Source organism: Aedes aegypti, chromosome 1 (genome assembly GCF_002204515.2).
Source record: "Aedes aegypti strain LVP_AGWG chromosome 1, AaegL5.0 Primary Assembly, whole genome shotgun sequence".
Classification (NCBI taxonomy): domain Eukaryota; kingdom Metazoa; phylum Arthropoda; class Insecta; order Diptera; family Culicidae; genus Aedes; species Aedes aegypti.
The window spans coordinates 161,397,827-161,424,792 of NC_035107.1; the positions used below are offsets into that span (position 1 = coordinate 161,397,827).

The 26,966-nt window shown below is 40.8% G+C and overlaps 1 protein-coding gene across 4 annotated transcripts in view; it reads left to right on the plus strand.

Moving 5' to 3' along the window:
- The window catches only part of LOC5576867 (forkhead box protein O), a 326,829-nt gene that overhangs the window by 232,856 nt on the left and 67,007 nt on the right, over positions 1–26,966 (plus strand). For 3 of the 4 annotated variants that reach the window (XM_021852675.1, XM_021852671.1, XM_021852679.1), the window contains exons 4-10: positions 13,170–13,392; positions 13,454–13,538; positions 13,755–14,018; positions 14,507–14,681; positions 14,763–14,934; positions 22,570–22,691; positions 22,751–22,990. In XM_021852675.1, the coding sequence (XP_021708367.1) occupies positions 13,170–13,392; positions 13,454–13,538; positions 13,755–14,018; positions 14,507–14,681; positions 14,763–14,934; positions 22,570–22,691; positions 22,751–22,960 (1,251 nt within the window). In that variant the 3' untranslated portion in view covers positions 22,961–22,990. Of the gene's footprint in view, positions 1–13,169; positions 13,393–13,453; positions 13,539–13,754; positions 14,019–14,488; positions 14,682–14,762; positions 14,935–22,569; positions 22,692–22,750; positions 22,991–26,966 lie in introns of all 4 variants that reach the window. The other variant, XM_021852683.1, reaches the window with a different exon arrangement.

Below are 26,966 nucleotides of genomic sequence, written 5' to 3' on the forward strand. Positions count from 1 at the left end.
CCGGACCGTCACGCGGAGAACACTTCGGACACGTTGGGCACTTTCGTTCTTCGAGACTTAGAAACGCGCACTTTAACTGAAGACGAACAACCGTTTATTGAAACTCCGATTGAGTAAAACGAAAGTTTATTGCTCGGTAGTCTTTGCTTCGACAAACTCTATTCGATGCGAACTCGCGCGCTGCGCAATTATAACTAACTACTGCCTCGATATCGACAATGATACCGAGGGTGAGTGGTGAATTTCACCATAATACAATCGGAACGATCGCTTCTATCGCTCTATCGGTTAGCAGTGATAAGAAAGGGAATCTAATTGGCGGGTGATAAAGCGAGACCACAACAGTTAACAATTTGTGGAACTTAAGCGTGCTGCCAGAAGGGTCGAAAATATTGCGCGCGAACATGCCGGCCGCCTTGAAATCTCCTAATTTCAATTCAAGAAAGGTTGTAATAATTTTGGCCTACACTGTATCTACCTAGCTTACTTCATACTACTACGGTAATTCTCCTATATTGACTTCAGTTTGTTTTTAGATCTATTGCTAATTCTCCTGCTTCGCATTCTTCGATGTTGGTTAATAAACACTTCGATGACCTTGGCCCACATCTGACCAATGGTTATTGTTCTCAGCGGCTGCCGATCGATGTTGATGTTTGTTTACTACGTTGACTGGTTGGTTGCTGGATACGAATTCATCTTTAGACGATGAGGGGTTGTTGGAGATTGACTGTCTGCTTGAACTTCAAAACGGGTTGGGTTGCTGAACTTGGACTGTATCGAATTGGACACCTGTTGCTCTTGGACACGTTTGGACGGATGGTTGGATTGGGTTGAACACTTGTCGTCTAAGCTTCGTTGAACAGGTCATCATTGTCGTCGTCAGTATCGAGACCTTCGTCGACGACGTTCTTTGGATGGTGGCATCAATCGAATCTGCAGATGAGAGGCTGCTTTTTAAATTGAAAGAAAGAACATTAACGAGACTTCCCTGATGCGGAGGCCTCCTGGCCTCCGCGAGTGCCCTTGGCACCGATGAAAAACGACTGGGATGCCGTTCAAACTATGCTGACGATGATCACATGCTGTCACTGGAGTTCTACATTGCCATTGCTGCGGTTGACTGGGCCATCGGATTGGGTTGATCAGTCCCTGATGATGGTTTATCGGCACGACAACAGCTGGACGAACATTGGTACCTGGTGCTCGAGTGGTTTACTCCGTGATGTGATAGCGAACTGTGATGCTGAACTGTGATTCTGACGAAGTGAATGGATTAAAGTTTGATGTTTGTAGGAATGATTTCCTCGACGACTTGATGAACCAGAATAGACAGACGAATTCGAAATGCTTCATTCGACACCACACATAAATCATGCTTGACGACACGTGACGACCTTCTCCCAGCGATTGACGGAATGGATGAATGGACTTGATGACAACTTCTTCGATGCGTGTCCCCGTCCTGGGACACGTTAGGAGACTATGGGGGACAAACATTCCTTAAGCTTTTTGCAATTACTTATTATACATATACTTAACTGGTGAGCGGAGGTCTCCTTTTAGACGACCTCCGCGATGCCGGCGCACCGGCGATGGAAGAGTATCAGAACTCTCCAGAAGTGGACGCATTGTCCCTGATTGGAAGGACGCAAATTTTTGAAATGGCCCTTTTGAAGGACCCATCTTTGGTGCGAACCATGACCACGCGGACGTTTCCATCGGTTCCTGGGAATATTTCCGCTACACGTCCCAACTGCCATCGCTGTGGTGGCAAGTTGTCCTCCTTAACGAGAACCATCGTGCCAATTTGAATGTTGTCTCGCTGTTTCATCCATTTTGTACGGTTGTGAAGATCGGATAAATAGTGGGTTTTCCACCTTTGCCACAGCCTTTGGACGAAATCTTGGGATTTTTGCCACATGGACAAACGATTCTCCGGAATTCCTTGTAGTTCGGGTTCCGGTAAAGCTGTGAGGGGTCTCCCGATCAGAAAGTGGCCTGGGGTCAATGCTTCGAAGTCGTTGGGGTCATTACTCAGAGGGGTTAGCGGACGAGAGTTTAAAATGGCCGCAACTTGCTGTACAACGGTGTTCAGTTCGTAGTAAGTGAGCTGCTTGGTTCCAATTGTTCTACGAAAATGGCCCTTGAACGATTTTACGGCGGCTTCCCATAACCCCCCGAAATTAGGGGACCGTGCAGGGATGAAATCAAACTTTATGCCGTCGTCTTCTGCTGAACGGATTATGGTACGCTGAAATTGCTGGTCCAGGAATTGATGGCGAAGCTCTTCCAACTCTCTATTGGCTCCAACAAAGTTGGTAGCGTTGTCGCACATTACCGATTGTGGTTTTCCACGACAAGCAATGAATCTCCTGAACGCGGACAAAAACGCCTGCGTAGACAAATCAGCCACTATCTCCATATGGACTGCCTTTGTCGCTAGGCAAACGAAAATTGCTACATAGGATTTGACTGCTGGGCTCCGGCGGATAGGATACTTGATATAAAACGGGCCGCACAAGTCTACTCCTACTCTCCCAAATACTGCGGCGGGACTAACACGTACAGCCGGTAAATCTGCCATTAACTGTTCATGTACTTTCGGTTTACTGCGAAAGCATTGGACACACTGGTGGCAAATTTTGCGGGCCAGACATCGAGCATTCGTTGGCCAGAACTTTTCTCTGACGGATGCAATTAAGAGTTGTTGACCAGCGTGAAAGAGCTTGAGATGATAATGCTGCATTACTAGCGTCGCTAGCGGGTGTTGGTGGTGCAAAATCATCGGATGCTTGCGGGATTCTGTAATTGGAGCATTTGATAGCCGGCCGCCGACGCGGAGTATCCCATCCTTGAAAACTGGGTTCAACAACGACAATTTAGACGATGATTTCAGAGGGCGGCTCCGCGTCAGATCTGCAAATTCTTCCGGGTAGCTTTCTTGTTGGGCGATGCGAACGAGATTGTCCAATGAGTCATTCAATTCTAAAATGGACAAACACCCAGTTTGTCTGGCTGAGCGATTGCACGGCGAACTGTTGTGTTGAAATCTCCGAAGCCAAGCCACCAGACGAACCAGATCAGTGAGCGACGAGCGAAGTGAGAAGAGTTCATTCGGCGGGCTTGAGCGAGAGGGTAGAGATATAGTGCTTCGTTCTTCCAGCAGCGAACGGTCCATTGATGGTTGCGTTGACGAAGGTTTTGGCCATGTTGAACGTTCCTGGCGCAGCCAGATGGGACCTTCAAACCACGATGACTGATATTGCAGTTGAGCAGCCGTCGTACCACGCGAGAGAACATCGGCGGGGTTTTCGGCTCCAGCGACATGATTCCATACACCATTTTTAGTGATGTGCTGTATTTCTGATACACGATTTCCGACAAAAACTTGCCAACGAGAGGGTAATGATGACAACCAGCATTTGACGATCATTGAATCCGTCCAAAAGAATGCTTGGAACGGAGTTTGGAGACTTTCGGCAAACTTTTCGTATAGATGGCTCATCAACAAGGCCGACGACAATTCAAGACGTGGAATAGACTGCCTTTTCTTCTTACGAGCCAAGTCTTCTAATGGCGCAACTCTAGACTTGGACGTTATCAATCTAACGGTTATCGCTCCATTATTTGATACACAGCGGAGATACAAGCATGCTCCATATGCTGCTTCCGACGCATCACAAAATCCGTGTAGTTCTACACTGAGTAGACCTTGAGTATAGGAAGTCCATCTAGGAATCTTGAGTGATTCGAGAGCGAGCGTGTTACGACGGAACTCCAGCCAAAAGTTCTGGCATTCATCGGGAAGTGGATCATCCCACTCACAGCCTTGCTTCCAGAGTGACTGAAGGAAAATCTTCGCTTGAACCACGATAGGGCCAATCAAACCAAGTGGATCGAAAATCCGTGCGGTATCAGATAGCACAATGCGCTTGGTGATAGGAGTTTGAGGACTCCACTGTGGTACCGCATAACAAAACATGTCAGTGGCAGGCTCCCAAATAAGCCCGAGAGTTTTGACTGGCGATGATGATGAATCCAATTCTAGAGTAGCTCGTTCATCTCGAAGATCCTCAGGAATGCTTGAAAGAATTTCGGGACAATTGGAGCTCCATTTACGCAGAGTGAAGCCAGCGGTGTTCATTAGATTCAACAGCTCCGCTACTAGAACCTTGCCTTCTTCTACATCGTCCGTACCCGTGAGAAGATCGTCTACATAGAAGCTCTTCCGAATCGTTGAAGCTGCCTTCCCATGTGTTGCCTCGGTATCTGCTGCTAACTGTTGAAGGCATTTTGTAGCGAGGTAAGGGGCGGAACTGGTACCGTAGGTAACGGTTGTAAGCTGGTAAGTTTTCACGGGATCGCTTGTCGAACTCCTCCAAAGAATGCGTTGAAGAGGCTGATCGGCTTCGCACACATTCACCATGCGGTACATTTTGGCAACATCCGCAACTACCACAAACTTGTGGAATCGGAATCGTAGAATGATCGATAACAAATCATCTTGGACAACCGGTCCGACCATGAGTCCATCATTTAGCGACACCCCGGTGGAAGTTCGGCATGATGCGTCAAAGACGACACGCAGCTTTGTGGTCGTACTTTCTGGCTTCAAAACGGCGTGGTGTGGCATGTAATATGCCGGACCTTCGAAATCTTCGGACAGGACTTCGCGCATGTGTCCCATAGACAAGTATTCGTGTATGAAGTCACAATACAATGCCTTCAGTTTACTATTCATTTCGAAGCGGCGCTCTAAACCATAGAAACGCTTGAGGGCAATAGTTTTGGATTCACCTAGCCGATCAATGACGTATTCTTTCTTCGGTAATGTAACTACAAACTTTCCGTCGTTGTCTCGAACTATTGTGCGCTGAAAGATCTCCTCACACATCGATTCTTCTACGGAGAGCGTGCCTTTCCTGTAGCAGGATTCTAACTCCCAGAACCTTGTCAGCAATTCTCTGAGGTCTACCGTTGAACACATGTATGTCATGGCTCTTGAAACTTCTTCTACTCTTCCTGGGACACGGCCGGACACCACCCAGCCGAACACGGTTTCTTGGAAAGTAGGTCCATCAGCTGACATCTTCTTACGACCCTCTTTCAGCAAATCGAAATAATACTCGGCACCAATGATCAAATCAACTGGCCCGGGTTCATGAAATCCTGGGTCTGCTAGGACGATGCCTTCAGGAACTACTAGCCTTCGAATTGCTACACTCTCAACCGGTAATGTAGCGGTGAGTTTCGGAAGAATGTGTAGCTGAACAGTTTCTCTGTACGACGAAATGCTATGGAATCGTGGAGATATATTTGCTTCCACCGTCTTTGATGACCGCACGACGGAGCCACCAATTCCGGAAACTGTTAGACGGCTGTCTGAACTGAGGAGCTTCAGATTCTGACAAAATTTTGAAGTGGCGAAACAGTACTCCGAACAGGAGTCTAATAATGCTCTGGCAATTTTTGAACTGCCGTTCTGATCTGTTACTACTACTAAGGCGGTAGACAGCAACACCTGCCGGGTTGGCGATGATGTACTGGTTGATAGGGAATTTGTTTGCGTAACTAGTGAGCGGTCTGTAGCGTGTGATGGGTGTGATTGTGGTGGATGCGAACTTGTGGTGACTACTGGGTGTGAGCTTGTTAGTGATCCAGGGTTTTGAGTGGGTGTCTGATTCTGAGCTTGTGTTTGTTGATTGTTCGCTTTTTGTGGTCGGTTTTGTACTAATGGGACGGAGGAACCGATCGCTGGCGACGTTGAAGCAGCTCCTGCGTTGGCTGACCCGATGTGCAAGAGTGTATGATGCCTTTGATGACAGTTCCGGCAAGTTCCACTCGTACAGGATCGAACCATGTGAGACGACGAAAAACAGTTCAAACACAACCCACTGCGTTTTACATTCTCATAGCGTTCTTGGACCTTCATCTTTAAAAACTTCTGGCATCTGAAGGCGGAATGCTGATTCTCCCCACAAAATGGACAATTCCTGGGAAACTGTGACGTAGCGTGACTAACCGTTTATTTGGGCTTCTTCACTTCAGCCGGTTGGCTCGACTTCGACGATGTCAAGGATTGTAGAACCGAAGCCTGCTTGCGCAAAAACTCCATCAAATCGCCGTAAATAGGAACATCCGTTGAAGCGTGATGAGACTCCCATTGTCGCAGCGTCGTGGAATCGAGCTTAGAGCACACCATATAGGCCAGTATTGTACTCCACCCTGTTGTAACTTCGCCGATTTTCTCCAGTTGCTGAAGGTTTCTATCGAATTCGTTAATGACGTGAATGAGGGTTTCGTAGCTTTCGCGTTTCATTGGCTCAACGCTAAACAACGCATCGAGATGTGCCTTAACTATGAGCTTCTTGTTCTCATATCGCTCCTGAAGACCATTCCAAGCTATTGGATAATTAGCAGAAGTCATTTCAATCGACGATATTGCTTCCAGTGCTTCACCGACAAGGGACGAACGTAGGTAAGAGAACTTGTCCATCTCTGACAACTGTTCATTTCGGTGGATAAGACTCCTGAACATGTCACGGTATGTGACCCAGTCGCGAATACGGCCTCCAAAGCTGGGTAGACGAATTTCAGGAAGCTTTACTCGAGATACCGCACTAGGCAATACGGGAGCTGGTTGTTCACCGGACGTTGAAGGCCTACTCGAAGAAGCTAGCAATTTCTGCAATGCTGCTTTCAACTCGCAGAACGTATCCTCGACAGTTTCAATCAATTTGGCACTCTCGTTTTGTCGCTTCTCGATTAAAGCTGTTAGGAGTTCAGCCTTTTCATCGGGATCATCCTTTGATTCGGACACAAGTTTTTCGTCAGCTTCCTCCAAGAGCACATCAATCCTCCGACGGACTACGTAAAACTTTTGCATCGCATTCTCCAACATATCCAGTCTAGCATCCACTTGATCGAGATACCTTTCCGGCTTATACTTGGAAATAAACTTCCGCATTCCGTCGACGGTGTTGCGAAGCTGGCGTTCCTGCTTCGTTAAATCTTTCAGTTCACTGGTCATTTTCACCCTTTTTTCACGCTGCATTAACTAATTTTGCCAAATAAATGGAAACACTTTCACTGATAAATGGTTCAATGTCACTTGCACAGTGTAATTGATTGATTGCACAACCAACTACTATTTCAAACTAGCACTAATTCCTCTCACTGTGTACTAGAAGAATCCACCCACGACGCGCGATTCAACTCGACGTCCCACGTACGACAGAAGACAGACGAAATAGGATGACTGCAGCGAGGGGAACCGACCAAGCGAAAAAACAAGCTTTAGAAATCCGGCAGAAATCAAGACCAACCGTCAATCCGGAAACCCAATTCAAGGATCAGCTCTAAGTTCGCAGGCAAAGGAAAACAGGCCAAAATGGATTCCTCCTTACCATCTAATCTTTATTTATCTCACCCATCTATTCACAGATCAGTGACCCTCATGCTTGGCGTCACTACAGACCACATGCACACATGCCACCCTACTTCCCTTTAGTCTGGTCCTTGGGAGCCAGTTTCGTCTCGATCCTACACGTTCCTGATGCCTGGCTGCTCCACTGGTAATCCACAATCAGCTATTCCCTCTCACGGAGCGATCAATCTGCTTGCCCCTGGACGCCGTCGATTTTTCTTTCTTCGATGCACTTCTTGGCGCGAATCTACAATGCCGGCGCACACAATATGCACTGACCGCAATGGCGGTAACGATTGTTCGACACTATTGTGCGCACTACTGTCCGCAGTTTCTCGCACTGAACTTTGGCCACCGGTCGACGGATCCGGTTCGAAGGACCAAATTTAATGTTCACTATCCGGACCGTCACGCGGAGAACACTTCGGACACGTTGGGCACTTTCGTTCTTCGAGACTTAGAAACGCGCACTTTAACTGAAGACGAACAACCGTTTATTGAAACTCCGATTGAGTAAAACGAAAGTTTATTGCTCGGTAGTCTTTGCTTCGACAAACTCTATTCGATGCGAACTCGCGCGCTGCGCAATTATAACTAACTACTGCCTCGATATCGACAATGATACCGAGGGTGAGTGGTGAATTTCACCATAATACAATCGGAACGATCGCTTCTATCGCTCTATCGGTTAGCAGTGATAAGAAAGGGAATCTAATTGGCGGGTGATAAAGCGAGACCACAACAGTTAACAATTTGTGGAACTTAAGCGTGCTGCCAGAAGGGTCGAAAATATTGCGCGCGAACACAAGTCACCTCTGGAGTCCCTTAAGGTTCCCATTTGGGCCCTCTTCTCTTCATACTGTTTGTCAACGACATCTCTTTGATCCTTAAACACATAAAAGTTCTGATTTACGCTGATGATATGAAACTTTATTTAGAAATTATTAATAAAGAGGACATAAATATATTCCAAAATGAAATAAAAGTCTTCTACACCTGGTGTAATAAATCCCTGCTGCAATTGAATGTAAAAAAATGTAACTTAATAGCTTTTAGTAGAAAACGAGACACACCAAACGTTACAATCACCCTAGGAAATCAGCCAGTGGTAAAATGTGACAGAGTCAGAGACTTAGGTGTCATCTTAGATTCAAAACTAACATTCATTGATCATTATAATACAATCATCAACAGAGCAAATAACATGCTTGGATTCATAAAACGGTTTAGTTATAGTTTCCATGACCCGTACACAATTAAAACGTTATATACTGCATATGTAAGGTCAATACTTGAATATTGTAGTGTAGTTTGGTCTCCTTTTTCAATAACACATGAAGAACGGATAGAATCAGTACAAAAACAATTCCTACTGTTTGCCCTACGTAAATTAGGTTGGACAAGATTTCCTCTACCTTCTTATAAAGCCCGCTGCATGCTTATCAACATACAAACTCTAAAAGTGCGTCGCGAATTCGCAATGGTGTCCTTCGTAAATGATATTGTTTCACATCGTATTGACTCCGCAGAACTCTTAGCAAAACTAAATTTTTATGCACCCTTCCGACAACTGCGAAACTGGAATATATTCCTTACGTGCCATCATCGTACTAACTATGCCAAATATGGGCCTCTTAATCAGATGATGGCAACATATAATAAACATTGCGCTAGTATTGACTTCACAACGACAAAAACCAAATTGAAGCGATATTTCAATTCAGTTCGATGATTGTAAACTCGTTTATAAAACATTGCAGCATAAAATGCTCCTTTATAATTCCTGTTAGAAATAAGAAAAACATGTAAAATTAGTGTGTAATGAAACGGTCTACTATTGATTGACGACAAATAAATAAATAAATAAATGACGGGTTACTTAGCCTTAAAGGCTGCTTGTTAAAATAGCTCAAAAGTTTTCTACTAGCAAGCGTTAATGTGCACTATACATTATAAAGACTTATATTTCAATGATCAGACAGAATGCTGGTATTTGAACTAAATCATTTGTTAAATCAAATAATTATGCATTATTATAAATAACCATACATTAAAAGTTCGATTTGTTAAAAATTCGCAATTGAACAACTCAAACAACAATTTCCCTAAAAAAAATCCTTCAATTATTCCTTGATGCTTTAAATTATTGTGATGCCATTCATCGAAAACTAGCCTATATAAGAAGAAGAAGAAGCGTTCAAGATTACTCCAGAAATTCCGCTCTCCTTGCTCCTCGACTTCTTAAAAAAACTGAGAAATTTCAGAAATTGCAGTTATCTCAGGACTCCCATATAGAGCATTTCTTTATTTGTTAAGATTTGTAATATTCACAAGCGTAACATAGGGCCGTCTCCCTCTTGTGACGCAAAAAAACTGATTTGCTCAAATATTGTCTTTGGCATAATATTTCATTATTAAAATTGTCAAACCTTCAACCCTCAAGTACCAAAATTAACATGTTTATTCGCAAAATAATGTATTTTGCGTTTTGGTATTTGAAATTTTTATTTACGAACATCCTTATCTTTTATAATTTTTTTCTTGAAGCCTCTTATGGGTACTAATTTTTGACAACAATAAAAATTTGAGTTTTTCCGTACGTTTGAAAATATAAAACTTCTTATTTTTTCTGAAACATATATTGTTTTCCGTGTAACTGAAGGAAAATTTGATTTGAAATTATTTCAATTCCACCTGGCTCTTCTTCTGTGATAGGTGGGTTGTAGAAACATATATAATTTGTTGTATAACTTGTTAAATTATACTCAGGCATTCACTAATATGCGTGTTACGGCCCAAAATAAAATCGTTGTGATTTCCGAGCTAAGAAAAAAATACACAAAATTCCTAGTGGTACCCGTCTAAAGGCTCGGTTGTATATTAGAGAGATAAGTTTTACGTATAGAGTTCATAATTTAAGCTTCGGCAAAATATCAGAGTAGAAATAAAAAAATGTCAGGTATCCGCAACGGACCTCTGAATTCTGTCAAAGATCTTGTCAGCACAATTATGAATTAGGATGGACTATGGGTCAACAATTTTTTACTACTTTTTTTTTTAATCCGTATAGGCTTGAGTGAAAGCAAAAATACTAAAACCCTCACCGCTCAGCGAATTCTCAATAGATTCAAATGATTTTTTTGTCAGTATACTGGCACACATATCTAGTTTCTATATGTAGCCAGAGTAACTCGGAAATATTCATGTGGCCGGAGTTATTATGGTGGGTCACTGGGTCAAGTCGGGTAAAAAGGACTATGTTTTGGAACATGCCAAGTTACCTTCATTTATTTGTAATGACAATCATTTTAATTTGCGTAAATCATTAAGATCTGATGTTCAACATAATAAATGAAGAGTTTTTCTCCGTTTAAAATATACCGGATGTGACCACTCGGATTTAAGGGGGCAGGATCCGTCATTGCTTTCTGAATTTTCAAAAGCAGTTTTTTCGTTTTAAATCAAGAAAATTTACAGGAAAATGTGTTCACTGTATTCTTTTCTCCAACCGAAACACAGAGAACACATTTTCATCGAATAATTTTCAGTTTAGAACAGAAAAACTGCTTTTGAAGTTTCAATGATGACGATGACTACGGTGACGGAGCGTTGAACGTTAATGTCCGGAAGAACCGGCTATAGATTTGTTGGATACTAAACCGTTTCAATTCTCTAAAAGTAGAAATCAAACATAATTGTGCACTAAAATGCGCACCCATAAGCTTGGCACAGATGTTTAGATACAAATTGGCCAATTTATCGTAAATTTGAGGCGTTCCGGGAATCGAAAACGGTCATTTGTAGGATCAATCAAATGCAGGACTCATAGTTATCCACTTCAATCGTTTCTCAAAAGGTTCACACTGATGCAATTTTTTTTTGAAATATCTTGATAAAGTGGCCACATTATAGCCGATTCCGGAAATTATCTGTGATTTGAAATTTGCCTACCTCTAGGGGCATAAACGCACAGTACCCTTTTCACCCGACCTGACCCAGTGGCCCACCGGATTAACTCCGGTCACAGGAATATTTCCGCGTTCTTCTGGCCACTTCTAGAAACTAGATATGTGTGCCAGTATATTGACAAAAATCATTTGAATTCATGAAGAATTCGCTGAGAGGTGAGGGTTTTAGCATTTTTGCTTTCACTCAGACCTATACGGGTTAAATGACTTCAGAGCCTTCATTGAACTATCCTTATATTATCTTATGTTCTTCTGCAAACTTTTTAAGAAAACCGTCCATTTGTTTGTCCTTGTAATTTTTAGAAACTTTACCCAGTTTTTCATTGGAAAACCATTTAATAACTCCACAAAAAAAATATTAAAAAGTTCTTGGATAAATTTTCTTCAAAGTCACAAGGTTATATCTTATAAATCTATCCTTTAAATACTTTTGCTATGATCCCTTTGAAACATTTTATAATTTTTCACAGATTCCTCCAAGTACTCATCTAGTAGTTCTATATATGCCAAGCACAGGCAATTTTTAATATATTATTTTCGAATTCTGCCTGGATTTCGCCCAGGAATTACAACAAATTATATTACCTAAAATTTCTTAATGAATACCCCAAACATTTCTGCTTGCAGAGATTTCTCAACATATATCAATTTTTCGAATTCCCATTATAACTGCTAACTGAACCCGTAAACTAGTCGACAAATTTAATAAAGTCACATTTTGAACTCCACGTTACCCACTGTTTTATAATGAGAAAAACTTGCATCATAGGGTTTCGTTTTATGCAAAAGTTTAGCATAATAGAAACGAAAGAGGTGCGGAATGTGTCAAAAATTGTAATTTCGTGAGAAACTGGTGAATAATGCTTTAAGACTGTTTGACAATTCTCCCCCTCAGGATTTCTGGAAATCCTGGCCATGCCCTTGGTAATTCTTGCTTCAACAATACTTACTAATACAGCTTATTCATTGAACTGTGCGTCACAGGATTTTGGGAAATTTTGAAACCCTTTGGTCTATCAAATCTTCCATATATTGCGAGATAAATTGTATGAAATGCACTAATACATCTATATAGGTTTCTATCTGTTTTTTTTTATTTAGAAGTACAGACATTTACATATTGATTGTATAAGGAATCGTGAAAAAATAATTATTTTCTCAACTCTATCCATCATTCAATGAGAAGTATGGGTCAGTCTTCTTATTGCTCCAGCATGGCCAACTGAATTGAAATCAATATTTTCTCCGACAGTACATAAATCAGGTTTCGGCTAAAACACATAAATAAATTTGGCGCTTGGGAGGCAAAGTGAAATGACAAAAATCTTTTTCTTAACCATGAATTTCATGGCGGCTCTTATGTGTTCTATGTGAGGGAAAAGCCAACCCTCGTATCAAGAAGGCTGGCTGTACTCTGGCAGGACAACGTTCAAAGTGTGATGAAGATAGAAATCTCACTCGATTTACTAGGAGGATTCAGAGCTATGGACACTATCGTTTATGCGACTATACTTATTTCGAGATAATCAGTTACAACCATAGTCCATTGATGGATAAGTTTTACAAGTCTACGTCACTCATTTTTTTTTTCATATAATTTGAAATTGAGTAGAGTTCCGTGGTAGAATTCAAAACCAACGTTCATCATTGTCAAGGATGGTCCGATTACTGTGGGTCGATTATTTATTTGTAATTTATTCGTTTCTTTTTTCCTCCGTCGAAGAGTCATAAATTTTCATCTCTGCCATCTTCTTCTGAATCTCCCATTGCAGAATTCTATCAGACACAATCTATCACTGCACAACCGCTTCATGAGAGTACAGAACGAAGGAACTGGAAAATCGTCCTGGTGGATGTTGAATCCGGATGCGAAACCCGGAAAATCGGTTCGTCGGAGGGCCGCCTCTATGGAGACTTCAAAGTACGAGAAGCGAAGAGGACGAGTGAGGAAACGGGTCGAAGCGATACGACAGCAGGCGGCCCTAGGACTAGCAAGTAATTATTTGATTTTTTTTTTCATGTTTTTTATCAATCAAACTGTTATGATACATTTCAGCAACAAGTCTAAACGATGCCACCCCTTCACCTAGCAGTAGTGTTAGTGAAAATCTAGATTCATTTCCTGAGAGTCCGTTACATAGGTAAGTATCTAAGCGAATTTAAGTGGAAAATACTTGGCACTCTCGTTAGTTCTTCAAATTTGCTCTGCTTTCAATGTGTTCCCGTAGATTCTTTATCTAGAATATTGAATGCGTCGTTTATCAATGATTTGCAGTTGGAAGATTTGGGTTCACATTATTGTGTTCATTGTTTTTTTTTATGATTTACGTGTTTATCCTCCATTTTACAATTATTAGTGGTAACTTTCAACTGTCCCCCGACTTTCGGCAACGTGCATCATCAAATGCGAGTTCTTGCGGTCGGTTGAGCCCAATTCAGTCGATAGTAGGTATCGAAAACACTTGGACCTATCCACCGGATCTAGCAGAGCTGGCCGACAATCCTGACGCAGGTCAAACGGTAGAAACGGAACTCAACGCACAAGGACAGGCTCAACTAGATCAACTGGCTGGATCTCTTGCAGATGACCTTACCCTGCATCAGACTGATTTTTTCAAAGGGTCAGTATCAAGTAAAAAACCAAATGTGGCTCATTCATACATCACCTATTTCGCTCTATGTACCCGCGACAGTAATTATACTAAACATTTCCAAATTGTATCGCCCGGTGATGGGATTATCCATACTAAACGAAGGTCGTGTCAGGCAATAAATAATACAAATTATTTGTTTCGTTTGCTTTCACTAATGTGTCTTGTTGTTGATGCATACAGCTTATTGAGACTCCTTTCATATAGTTGAAAACTTTGATCCGGTAGTAGCATGTCTATGTTAGATTCTTTATTTTTATTATTTCGGCATGACTCTATTTCAAATCTAGAAGTTGCACTGGGCTGCATTTCGTAATCCAGTGTAAAAGATATAGAAGACATAATTTACATTTGCATGGAATATCATTATAAGCTACCAATACAATCGGATAGAGATCCAATCAGAAATGTTATTATCAAAGTCTATTTTCTCTCCACTGAACATACTACTGGAACAGGTTCAGCCAAAACACGAGTATGCATAACCAACCTCCACCACCATATCAGCCACCGCAGCCATATTCCCTGCATGCGACGGTAGCGCAACCTTTCGGCTTCCCGCAGCAGCAGAACCAGTGTCCCATCCATCGCCTGCAACAGTGCACCTGTATGCTACAAAACAACACCCGTGAGGTAGGAAGTTTGTCGCTAAGATTCGGTTCCAGGAGTCCGTACTGGATATCGATTATGTCTGCTTTCTACTTACTTCTCTAGAGCATGTCCCCCGCATCTGGAACCGGAATGTCTCCGTCATATCCGCACAGTGAACCTTCGCCGGACTACGCCATGCTGGTGGGAGCGCGAGTGATACAGCGAACACCTTCAGCCAGCCCTCCACTTACGCCCGGTACCGTTTGTAATATGGTGACAGCGACACCACAAAGTGGTAAGTTGACTGTAGTTTGTAACACTATATGTGCATACATTTAGATTCGAATTGGAAATTGATAATCTTTGAATTTCGCTGTTTTATCGAGCATTAAGCTACCAAATCTCTGTTTACGACCTTTTTGTTATACGACACTTCTGTCAACGAAACCTTTCAAGATAGAAGTTCAGATTCACTTGCATTTTAATGAATAATATTTTTCTTCTTCTGGCATTCCGTTCCCACTGGAACAGAGCCTGATTCTCAACTTAGTGTTCTTATTAGAACATTCATTTGACTCAGCATTACTATGCACTGGAAAATCGAAAAAAAATCTATTCCAAAAAAAAACATCGACCGGTGAAATTTATGCCCGTGATCCTCAGCATGATCATGCTGAATAGCATCGCGCTTTTGGATTCCCATAATCATTACATATCAAATTCGACGTGCAAAGCTAAAGAGTAACTAAGAGTTTCTTATCCGCTTTCTAAATGTATTGTGATTTATCGTTTAATGGTACCACTGTGAAACTAGATTCAAACTAATTACAATGTTATGACATCAGAACAAAAAGTATTCCTTTGAGCAAAAAAAGAAACAGGGGTCCAAGATACAGCAAATTGAAGTATGCCTCCATTCAGCCTACAAGAAAAAATGCTGCTACAAAATTTGCTAAATTTTTTTTTTTAGGCTTCGATCTTGGAGCATTTTGGGGAACACCAATGAAACTAATAAAAAGATAAAGTAATTTTCCAATAATAATGAGCATTTAAACTTTTAATTTGTATTGCAATCACAATTAAATGACAGAAAAAAAAACTTCTTATAGATTTGGATTCAAGTTCGAACTACATCTACGGAAATCAACAAAAAGTTGAGACTACGGTTTTAACGAACCAAATGAAGAAAATTCGATTGTCCGAAATTTCCACGGAAATCATTTTCCCTAATGACGTTTTTCCAAATGAACTACTTCCCCGAAAACTCTTTTCCCGAATGTACCATTTCTAAAAAAAAAATGTAAAGTAATTTACATTAAAGCTATTGATGATCATAGTACCAAAAGGTATTTAACGTGCAAGCTAATGAAAGATAGTTTTTTTACCTACCTTGATACCTTGATGGCTACAGCGTAGCGTCACGCCATTGCCGGGCGTATTGTAGAGCTCCATCTTCGTCGGTCCTGGGCGAAACTTCTCCAGTTGCCCCGAACGTTTAGGGTCGCCAGGTCCTCTTCCACTGCGTACAGCCAGCGTATTCGTTCCCCGAAGATGCCGACCTCTACCTGGTTCCCTGCTGAATATTATTTTCGCAGTTCTTTCTTCCGACATTCGCACTAAGTGACCAGCCCACTGAAGTCTGCCGAATTTTACACGATTGATAATATTCGCATGTTTGTACACTTGATACAACTTGTGGTTCATGCGTCTGCGCCACACACCATTTTCGAGTTTCCCACCGAGTATTGTCCGCAGCACTTTACGCTCGAAAACATCGAGAGCTTTCCGGTCTGACTCTTTCAACGTCCACGCTTCGTGCCCGTAGAGAGCCACCGGAAGAATCAATGTTTTATACAGGGCGAAATTTGTTTCCGTTTGCAAGCTGCGGGACCTAAGCTGGTTACGTAGTCCGTAAAAGGCCCTATTCGCAGCCGCAACACGTCTTTTCACTTCGCGGGAAACGTCGTTGTCACATGTCACAAGTGTTCCAAGGTAAACAAATTCTTCAACAACTTCAAACACATCCCCATCAAACACTGCCTCAGCACCTACACCACCATGCCTGACTCTATCTCTACCTGCAACCATGTACTTCGTTTTGGTAGAATTAATGGTCAGGCCTATCCTCGCTGTCTCCCTCTTCAGAGGCACGAAGGCATCTTCCACTGACCTGCAACCGATTTCAATTAGGTCTGTATCGTCCGCAAAGCCAAGGAGCATGTGCGACCTTGTGATAATAGTGCCATTTCTCTGCACGCCAGATCTCCTAATAGCACCCTTGAGTGCAATGTTGAACAGTAAATTCGAAAGTGCGTCTCCCTTCTTCAATCCGTATAACGTCACGAATGAGGTTGACACCTCGTCTGCGATACGAACACTTGATTTCGAACCATCCAGCTCAGCACGTATCAGCCTAATTAGTTTCGCCGGAAGACCATTTTTCTGCCAAAGCTCATTTCTTTTCACTGAGTCGTACGACGCCTTGAAATCAGTAAACAGATGGTGAGTCCGCAAGTTGGGCAATTCTTCGTCCTCCCATACCTTCAGAAGTACACGGTGGATCGACTGGTAAAGCTGCTCGCTTCCGTGCTTGAGAAGCTCGACCGGGATATCGTCCTTCCCAGCAGCCTTACAGTTCTTCAGCTCGCTGATAGCTTTTTTAACCTCTCCCATGGTCGGTGGGTGCACAGCTCGATCGTCGTCATCTATGTTCATGCTGCTCCTCGCTACATTTCCTATTCCACCGTTCAACAATTGCTAAAAATGCTCCTTCCACCTGGCAGCCACCGCCGTTTTATCGGTCAGCAAATTCCCTTCTCGATCATTGCACATGGAGGGCACTGGTACGGTATTGTGCCGCGCACCATTTACCGTTGCATAGAATCTCCGCATATCATTCCGGTTCATGCTTTTTTAAACGTCAGCTACCACACTTTCTTCGTGCTGCCTTTTCTTTCTGCGGTGGATTCGCTTTTCTTCGGCTCTCGCTATCCTGTACCGCTCTCTGTTCTGTCGGGTACCGGCCACAAGCATACGGCTTCTGGCGACATTCTTCATGTCTGTCACTCTCTGGCACTCTTCATCGAACCAGTCGTTTCGCCTTCGTTGTTGACCAGTGCCGATCACTTCCCGCGCCGTTGTTGTCACAGCTTCGTGGATAGGGTCCCACAGGCTGTCGACGTCTCCAGCAACGTTTATTCTTCCCAACAGCTCGTCTAGTTGCTGACGGTACTGCGCAGCTACCCCATCAGTCGACAAGCGTTGTATATTGAAGCGCAGCGTTCTGTTTGTTGTGGAACTCGTGACGCTGGATAAACGCGTCCGAATTTAGGCTACAGCGAGATAATGATCCGAGTCGATATTAGGGCCTCGGAAGGTCCTGACATCCATGACATTTGAGAAATGTCGCCCATCAACCAGCACGTGGTCTATTTGGGAGCAGGCATCGCCAGGTGTGTTTGCGGATATTCTTTCGTGCGAAGTAGTTACTGCTGATTGCCATCCCTCTAGCACCAGCGAAGGTTACTAGCCGCAGGCCATTATCATTGGTAACGGAATGGAGGCTTTCCGTTCCAATGACGGGTCGGAAGAAATATTCTTTCCCGATCTGCGCATTTGCGTCGCCGATGACTTTCTTGACGTCTTGTTTTGGGCACTCTCCGTAGGCCTTATCCAGGCTCTCATAGAACTCATCCTTCATGTCATCGGGCTTAACGTTCGTTGGTGCATATATGCTGACCAGGCTGTAGTTGAAGAACTTGCCCTTCATTCTCAACACACAGATTCGGTCGCTTACCGGTTTCCACCGAATAATTCGCTTCATCTGCTTCCCAATCACTATGAAGCCAACTCCACGTTCTTTTCTGTCGCCACCGTTGTAGTAGATGTGGTACTTGAATGAAGTGTTGGTGATGGGGTTCACCGCTCGGATTTCGCGTTCTCCGGTTCTCAACCAGCGTATTTCCTAGATAGCTGCCACGTTCACGCCGACATTCCGCAGTTCACGAGCCAGGAGCCCAACACGCGCGGGTTCATTCAAAGTTCTCACGTTCCAAGATCCAACTTTCCAATCATTGTCCTTTATTCGTTGCCGGGTCTGTTGCCGTAAAATCAATTCGTTTGCTCTACTTTTGCCTCTCTTGGTTGGTGAAGAGTCTTCGATAGGCCACCTAACCAGAGTTGCGCTACGTACATCGTGCTAGAGGGGCTGCCTCCTCGGTGCTGACACGATACAGCAATGTCCGTTTGTTCTTTACATGATGATCACGGTCATAGCCATCACAACCATCCACCTTTATCAGGGCTTTGGACCTGTAGCTCTGGTTTTCAATAGTTTCAAGTTCTTTCGGACATGCTACTATGGTGAGCCGTCATGCGCTAGCGGTGTTAGTTTTTTTTTAATTTGTTATAAAATTCATGTGTTATAATTTGTTATAAAATTCATGTGTTATAATTTGTTATAAAATTCATGTGTGCAAACATAAAACAACTTAAAAATTATGAGAAGAGTCTGTATGATATGTTTGGATTTGAACTCAAAACTTGTAACGTTCTGAGTTATTGCAGCAAGCTCATGATAGGCAGTTACATTGTAAGCGGTATGTCTAACATGTTTGACCGAATGGACGTTTGGCTGAGTTATGCCTCCTTAGAATTAAAGACTTTTGTTCATATTTATACTGTTCCAATAATTATTGGCACTTAGCTTATAATTTTCTAATTTGAATTTGCCCTTCTTTTAAGGCTGTTCTTTCAAAATTGTTTCGCATTATTTTGCGAAGATACGTAATTCGTCCAAATGTCCTTTTACCATACGTCTATTTGGTCAAACATATTTTTTAATTCAATTTAGCGTGTCATAAAGAACTGTAACTACAGTAAATCCATTAAGCCTAAGAACGTTAGGCTTAATACAGAATCTATTATATCTTGCCCTACCTAATTAATCCACAAGTTTTTCTTCTAGATACTTTTCAGAAGACACAACTCCATGCTTCTTCACTAATTTACTGACAATCAATATCAGTTGTTCCGATAAATATATTTTTTTAAAAAGCTGAATGTGAGGATGTCAATAATGAATACCTAAAATGCCAATAATTACTACAGTTAACTCTCCCTTACTCGATATTCGGTATCTCGTTATCGAGTTAGAGAACCATAGTAAAAGTTGGTTTTCATGGTTAACTCGATGGTCCCTTGGAAAGCAATTGCACTGATTTTGTGTTCTGTAACTCGATACCTCCCTAACTCGATGGTCCCTTCAATATCGAGTAAGGGAGAGTTAACTGTACTTGAAAAAAAATCAAGAAAAATCTCTATCAAGAATAGAGCCAAAGCATTAAAAATTTGAATCAAAACATTATAATCTGAAGTATTGGCTTTAACAATAACAATTTGAAAGAATAGTATACAAGTACCAGAAAAGTATAAAGTTTCAGTAGCTTTGTTAATTTTTATTGAAATATTTATCTCAGAAGAACAGCTTTCTAATAAAAGAAGAGAAAGTTTCTGTTGAAATCAGTAGCAGCTGCAAGCAAAATAAACACAGCAAAGCTTCAAAGAACTGCCTTATTCGCTTGATTATTTTCTAAGACCCACCTTCTACACGTTATGCATTTTTATTATGATTTTAAGCATAATAAAATTTTAATACTGAACTTATTTTTTTCAACATATTTAAAAAATAGACCTGCCATTAAAAACTGTTATCGATATCCAATCCAAATATCTCGTCTGTCGTTTTTCGATTTATTTCATTCAAAAATTTCAAGCAATTCAGTCTATTATGTCGATAATAATAAAACAATTGAAAATGTCTTTCAAAAAAGCTTTCGGGGAGACAGCACATTCGGAGACACAGTGCATTCAGGGAAATGGTTTTCGGGAGAAAATCCTTCGGTGAAATGGTTTTCGGGGAAATGTCGGACAATCATTAAATTCATACATGGAGATTTAGATGGAAGGAAGAAAAAGCGATTGCCATTTAAAAACGAAAGTTCACGCTTGGAAACTGGCACAAGTCTTGCTAAAGGTTGAGAGAAAGGTTTTGGCGAAGCGAATTGATAAATCCAACGATAGATAAAATGTTAAAATTTTGAGAATTCTACAAATTTTACAAATTGTTATCATCAAAATATTTACTCACAAAAAACGTCCAACGCATTAATAATAATTCTTAATTTCGAAACAATGGTCAAAATTACAGCAAGCGCATTAAATATTAGGAACACATGGAATAATGCAGCATGACAGCACTATTATAAGTGACACTAGAAAGTGCTAGCGACTTGAAGGTGAATTTTCAAGTTATGAATTATATACTTTGTTATTTTCTAACCAATTGTGAAACTTTTAGCATCATTTTCTTCCAAAATAAATTTATGTGTACAACAAATTTATTTAAAAACAGTTTTAACTTAGTTACAGTCAGCTCTTCCCTACTCGATATTATCTAACTCGATGTTCCCTTACTTGATGCTACCTGTTTCAGCCCATTTTAGGGTAATAAATTTTTCAATTTTTGCAGGCCGTTGCCACATAGGTGAGTAGGGAAAAATTCTATTATTTTTCACGTTAAAATTTCTTTTTTGAATGTACGTATTTTGTCAAAATAATGAAAAGTTTAAAATTGCAGTTTTACTGTTAAACTGAAGTTTTTAAAGCATCTTGTTATAACTGCGGGTTTAATAATGCATGTATTGTTGCACAGAGATTTAATGAATAGGGCTTGGGATTAGTTTACCATTCTTCAATGTGCACAAATCGAGAGCTCAAATTTAAAAAGTCAATAACGGCGCCGGCTACGTCCTTACGGTCATCGGAGAAGGGAAGGAATGTTAGTTAGACAACCGTTGTTACTAGAGACCGAGTATACCTCTGCATTTCCACAGTTGTTATGGAAAGAATATTGGGTTAGTGAAATAAGGTAAAGATCTGGGAGTCACCAATGGTTAGTGATGCGATCCATGATATAATCACGCCTAATCGGATTCTCGATATAATTTGATAATCGCAGTGCACGCCGAACAAATGTTCATCACTCGCCCACGCAGGAGCAGGCGACGCGATCAATGGATCAAAAACTACTAACGACCCGCGGTGCTTTTTCCTTTCGCTACGCAAACGACGCGCGACATGTTTGATCCTGCCCTCATCGCCCGCCCCCGCAGGAGCAAGCGTCAAGGTTGAAGGATCAAACACAACTACTCTGCGAGTTGAGTAATGCATATATTTTATAAAAACTTCAAAAATATTTTCCTTATAGAACTTATGAAAAATTATTTCTTAGACCTTTTGAAAGGTTTAGCAAATGAGAAAACCAGTATTATTAAAAAATTTTACGTTTAACTGACAAAAATTGGAAAAATATAGCATTTTCCGTTGAAAATTCATGTTTTTGGGCAGTTTTTGTTGAAAAACTAAGTCAAAGCTATTTTTATATTAATTTGTAGTACCCACAGTTTATGATCTACTGAATCTGCTCCAGAAGCATGTAAAAATATTTGAAATCGGTTAAGTACTCATGAAGTTATGGTCAAAAATAGATGATTTTTTTTTAGTAAAATGAGGACAAATTTGGAGAGAACTACTAACTAAGACCAGTTTTGAATTTAGACAAATTTGATAATCTTCAAACTTCTTATAAATTTAATTTTGAAAAGAATGATGCTAAGAGCTTTACATTTAAAAAATAAAAAAGTTATGAGGACTTAACTGAAGGTCATATTTCGTAACTTGTAAATTCACCTTCAAGCCGCCTGCGCCACCTTTAAATCTTAATATTTTTGGCTAACATAATCATCTATAGAACTTTTCTTTATTTTGTAATAAATTATTGTTACTGGTACGCGCCAAAATGTAAAAACCATCCGATAAAAAGATTATTTTTATTACAAAACCGTAGAACAAAAACATATTTTCTTTCTAGATAACTCTCCGCAGACGTTGATGGGGCAGTTTATGGAGGCGTTAAACAATCAAACCAACATAGACGATCTAAATATCAACCTGGAATCTTTTCCCGGTGGACTAGAGTGCAATGTCGATGAAGTAAGCGAATTAATTGCACCAAACCTCACAGCTAACTAACGTTCACTTCAATGTTCAAGGTGATAAAACACGAGCTTAGTATGGAAGGATCTCTGGATTTCAATTTCCCAATGTCGAACCACAGCACTTACACACCGACGAACAGTTCCAACTCGCAGGACTCGACAATCAGTGCAATAGCCGCAACGCCAAACCAGGCAACGGCACCGCATAACCACGGCCAGTACACGGCAAGAACGAGCGTCACCCCGCCTTCCTGGGTCCACTGAGGGTGGCTGTGAATTGGAGCGTACTTGATGGTAAGTCAATTAGATGATACCCTAATCGTGTTTAAATGTGCATAAGTCAAGATCCGTGCTGATTTTTTTTTCAATTTCTTCATTATGTTGGGTGAATAATTCAATTATTGATGCCTGAAAAAATATGTGAAAGTATGTTAATGTGAAAATAGATGCATCTTTATTATCTGAAATTAATGTTTAAAACTTACAAATAATTTGTCTGAAAAACCAAATAAGAAATAATTATAAGGGCACTATATTTTTCTATGCTTTTTCAATGAAAACAAAATAATACAAATCAGATCAAATCAGTATGGGTACATGTTCTACCACTAACCCTTTCTTTCCCACTACTTTGATCGACTATTTGTATATGAAAAAAGCTTTTATATATAAAGTGCTTGAACAAACATTGTTGCGAAAAGGCGAAATCTTTCGAAATCAGTTTGAAAATTTCGAAAATTTTTTTTTAATAGTAAATTGATTGTTTATCAAAAGTTATATTTTTGGAATAGTTAGTCCAGTTATTACATTTTTATGTCGAATCCCCAGTCCTTTAGAAGTCTTTGGTAGTTACATGGTGCCTATATAGAATATCCTGGAACACGCTTTGTGGACCAGCATATTTTGGCCGGTATTAAAGACTTTCACTTGGTTCACTCTGATTGAGAACGTATATTCGAATATTTTTGGTCTAAACTAAACTAAAGTTTTGTTAAGTCATGACTTGACTGACCCAACAAAACTTGTAGTTTTCAATCTATCGTGGAATTAATGATATGGATTCTTAAATAATTTACGATACCAATATCGAAGGATGTTGGTAATCTGTAAATCTTAGGTATATGATCTCAGATTGACAATGTAATTGAGTGATTGTCATTTTCCAAGAAATTGTTTAATCAGACTGAACTAAATCACTGAACGGTTTTCATTGATTCAGTCAGAGTGGACCAAGTGCGTTTAGTCCATAATAAAAAATAACTATTAGATGTATTAGTTTAAGTTTTTCCATGATTATCACCTCACATTATATTTTTTGAAATTAACACAAAGATAAATGGAAATATTGGACCAAATATTTCACGAGATAAGCAATTGCCAAGCCTCTCTCAAAATATGAAAAATGTCACATGATCCACTTTGGCTTAACGCTGATCATACATGGGGGAAAAGATCTGACCATATGACCATGAGGGGGTGTTCTGAAAGTCCACAAAACATGACCACGGTTAATGGACAGCCCTTTAAAAATTGACTAAACTTCTTTTCTTCCAAAGAAGATGCTAGGTTGGAGAATTCAAATATCATAATCTTTTCCAATTCAATGTTGGTCACTCGATCGATACATTTTGCCGGTTACCGATGTTCCACGGTGTTGTTATTGTGCTGATGGCTGACTGACGCCAAGAAGTCAATCAGCAAATTATTCCCAACTTAAACTTTTTTCGTGTTTCTACCCACGGACCGACCAAATCTCAGCTTTTCTTCACTCAGGGTCATTTTTCTTCCGCATCTTCCTCTCGTCCCGAGAGCCACTTTCGTCACGCTGCCGGAATGTTGCCTTTTGACAGCTCATCTCAAGCGTAAGTTTCAAGGAATGTAGTTGGTATGCGGGGTGGGAGAACCTGAAAGTGGTTGATTTTTTCGCCTTCTTGTGGTAGGTACGAGAAAAAAAACTTTTATCCTCCAACCAAGCGAAAAACTTTTTTTTGTGCATTTTTCATATCCCATGCCGTGCTGACTACCCTGTTTCACGGCACTAAAGCTAAGATGAGCGAACATTCTTCGAATGGCATGAAAAAATCTGACTTTTGAGGTTTCGCGTAGGGGAACTGAATTTGATAGGCAAAAGAATTCTTAAACAAGATTACATCAATGCTTCACGTCACGACCGGGGACCATTAGATCCTTTTCTGCTGTTTCATGAGTACATTGGCTCTGATTAATCAAGACCGGTTACTCCTTTGAGGAATCTGCCCTAATCTTTTGCGGGATGTTCAACACTTTATTGATGGATGTTTTCTGGTACTGGAAGACAGATTCGTTCTGTCGACAGTAAGTTAGGATCATGTTTGAAGTAATTTAAGGGATGAGAAAAGTTTTACGGTCTGGTCTTGAGTTTACTCACCATATTCCCATAAAAGAACAAAACCATTTCACCGTAATTGGGAAATTGAATCTTAAGCAACACTTTATAGAACACATAATTTGAAAATTTACGGCAGTTTAAAAATGTTTTAGAATAATATGAATCGATTATTTTATCAATAGCACTGCAGGACATTTTTTTGTTGGTCTTAAGTACCTTAATACCGCTATTTAATTAGTATAAGGTTGCTGTATCTATTGCTGTTTTCAAAAATATTAAAGCATATCTTTTGACTTGACTTTTGAAAATGCATCATTTGTAGAATTTTTATTGCATGCAAATTCACCAGCTTGTATGGCGATTGACTTGTCCAATTTACTACAGAATTCAATCTGGAACTGAACCGATGGAACTAAGCAGTGTCGAAACATAGTAATGAATTTAAAACCTTCATTATGGATCCATACCAGACTGCATAACCGAAGATCCCAATCAAGAGTCAGCTTTAATGAATTTTAAATAAAAATCATATGAAGAAATAGGTACATTTGAGTACAGCATTTGAAAATATCGGGAGGAATTGAACGCCCAAAAGCATTCATTACATTCAAAAAAGTTATTCAAGAACGGCTTACTCCGTTTCAGAGGTGTTGCTTTCCTATGCAGATGGCTACCTTCATTGAATAAATTGTTTGGTTTCTGTGGTTTGATAAGCACTTATAAACCGACCGTTGGAGCTGAAAATTGCTATAAACCAGCACCAAGACTCCCTTCTGCGCTTTTATTTCGCCCACTTCAAGATTAACACCAGATAGGAAAGATTCTGGGCGATGGTGCACTAGAGGGAGATGCTTGTTTTTGGCTGCTGGTTCGGTCAGCCAGCCAAAAGAGCGTTCCTCGACAGCTTGGAACCGATGACGACGACGCGGGGTGGCAAGAAAATCAAATTCACCCCTGCTGAGTTGATTGATCTATCTCGGAATGCATGCAAGGGAAGGCAACCGACTGGAAGGATACAGATCAGGCGATTAGTATAAATTATGCAAGAAATTATCCTTCAGTAAATGAGTGAGCAGTACCACCGGAACCCTAAGATTGAAAACACCCTCAACCCGAGAGGGTGGTTAAAAGCTGCTTGCTCTCAACACGCCTCATCAACTCCGGTACAATCAAGTGTAGATTTTTTTCTCTTTTGTTTCTAACGCTTTTTGCTGCCTAGTATGCAAAGCTGTGGTGGTGAATGCGTTTTCTGTTAAGGGACTTGAGCTGAAATATAATGGGTTTCTTGATAGAAACCATAAGACTTTGTAGAAGGATGAACGTTGCTAGCGCTAGACTGACTTGACTCGTTGTATAAAGTTTCAAGGATAGTTTACATTGAAAGACTAATTATGCGGGTTTAAGACACTGTACTGTTCTACTGTTATCATCTAATAGTGTAACATAGGACATTGCATTTGAAATTCTCCATGCTGATCATCCCGTTCAATTCGCACTTGGTACTCTCAAGCCCATAAGTCTTTACGTGCTATTCAACCACTTTAGGTTTCTGTTAGTTCTAAGCCTGGCTGGCAAACACAGCAAAACTGTTAGACATCATCCTCGGTAGCGCCACAACAACCGTAGATGCGATTTTAAGCTATACTCAACCTAGCTAATGAATTTAAACTTGTCATAGAAAATTGCTCAGAGATCCTTCTGGGATCGCATGGAATCCATGGTGCAATCATATTGGACTGGTCACACTTTCCCAGATCTTATGCTTTCCTCAACTATGGAGATGGAATACACCAAACTCAAATCTACTTCATGGGTTCGCAATAATGGTTTATTTATGGTGAGGTCTACAATTGCGGGTTTGCTGTTTCCGCTTCGGTCTGTATCGTTCCACGTTTTGCCGCG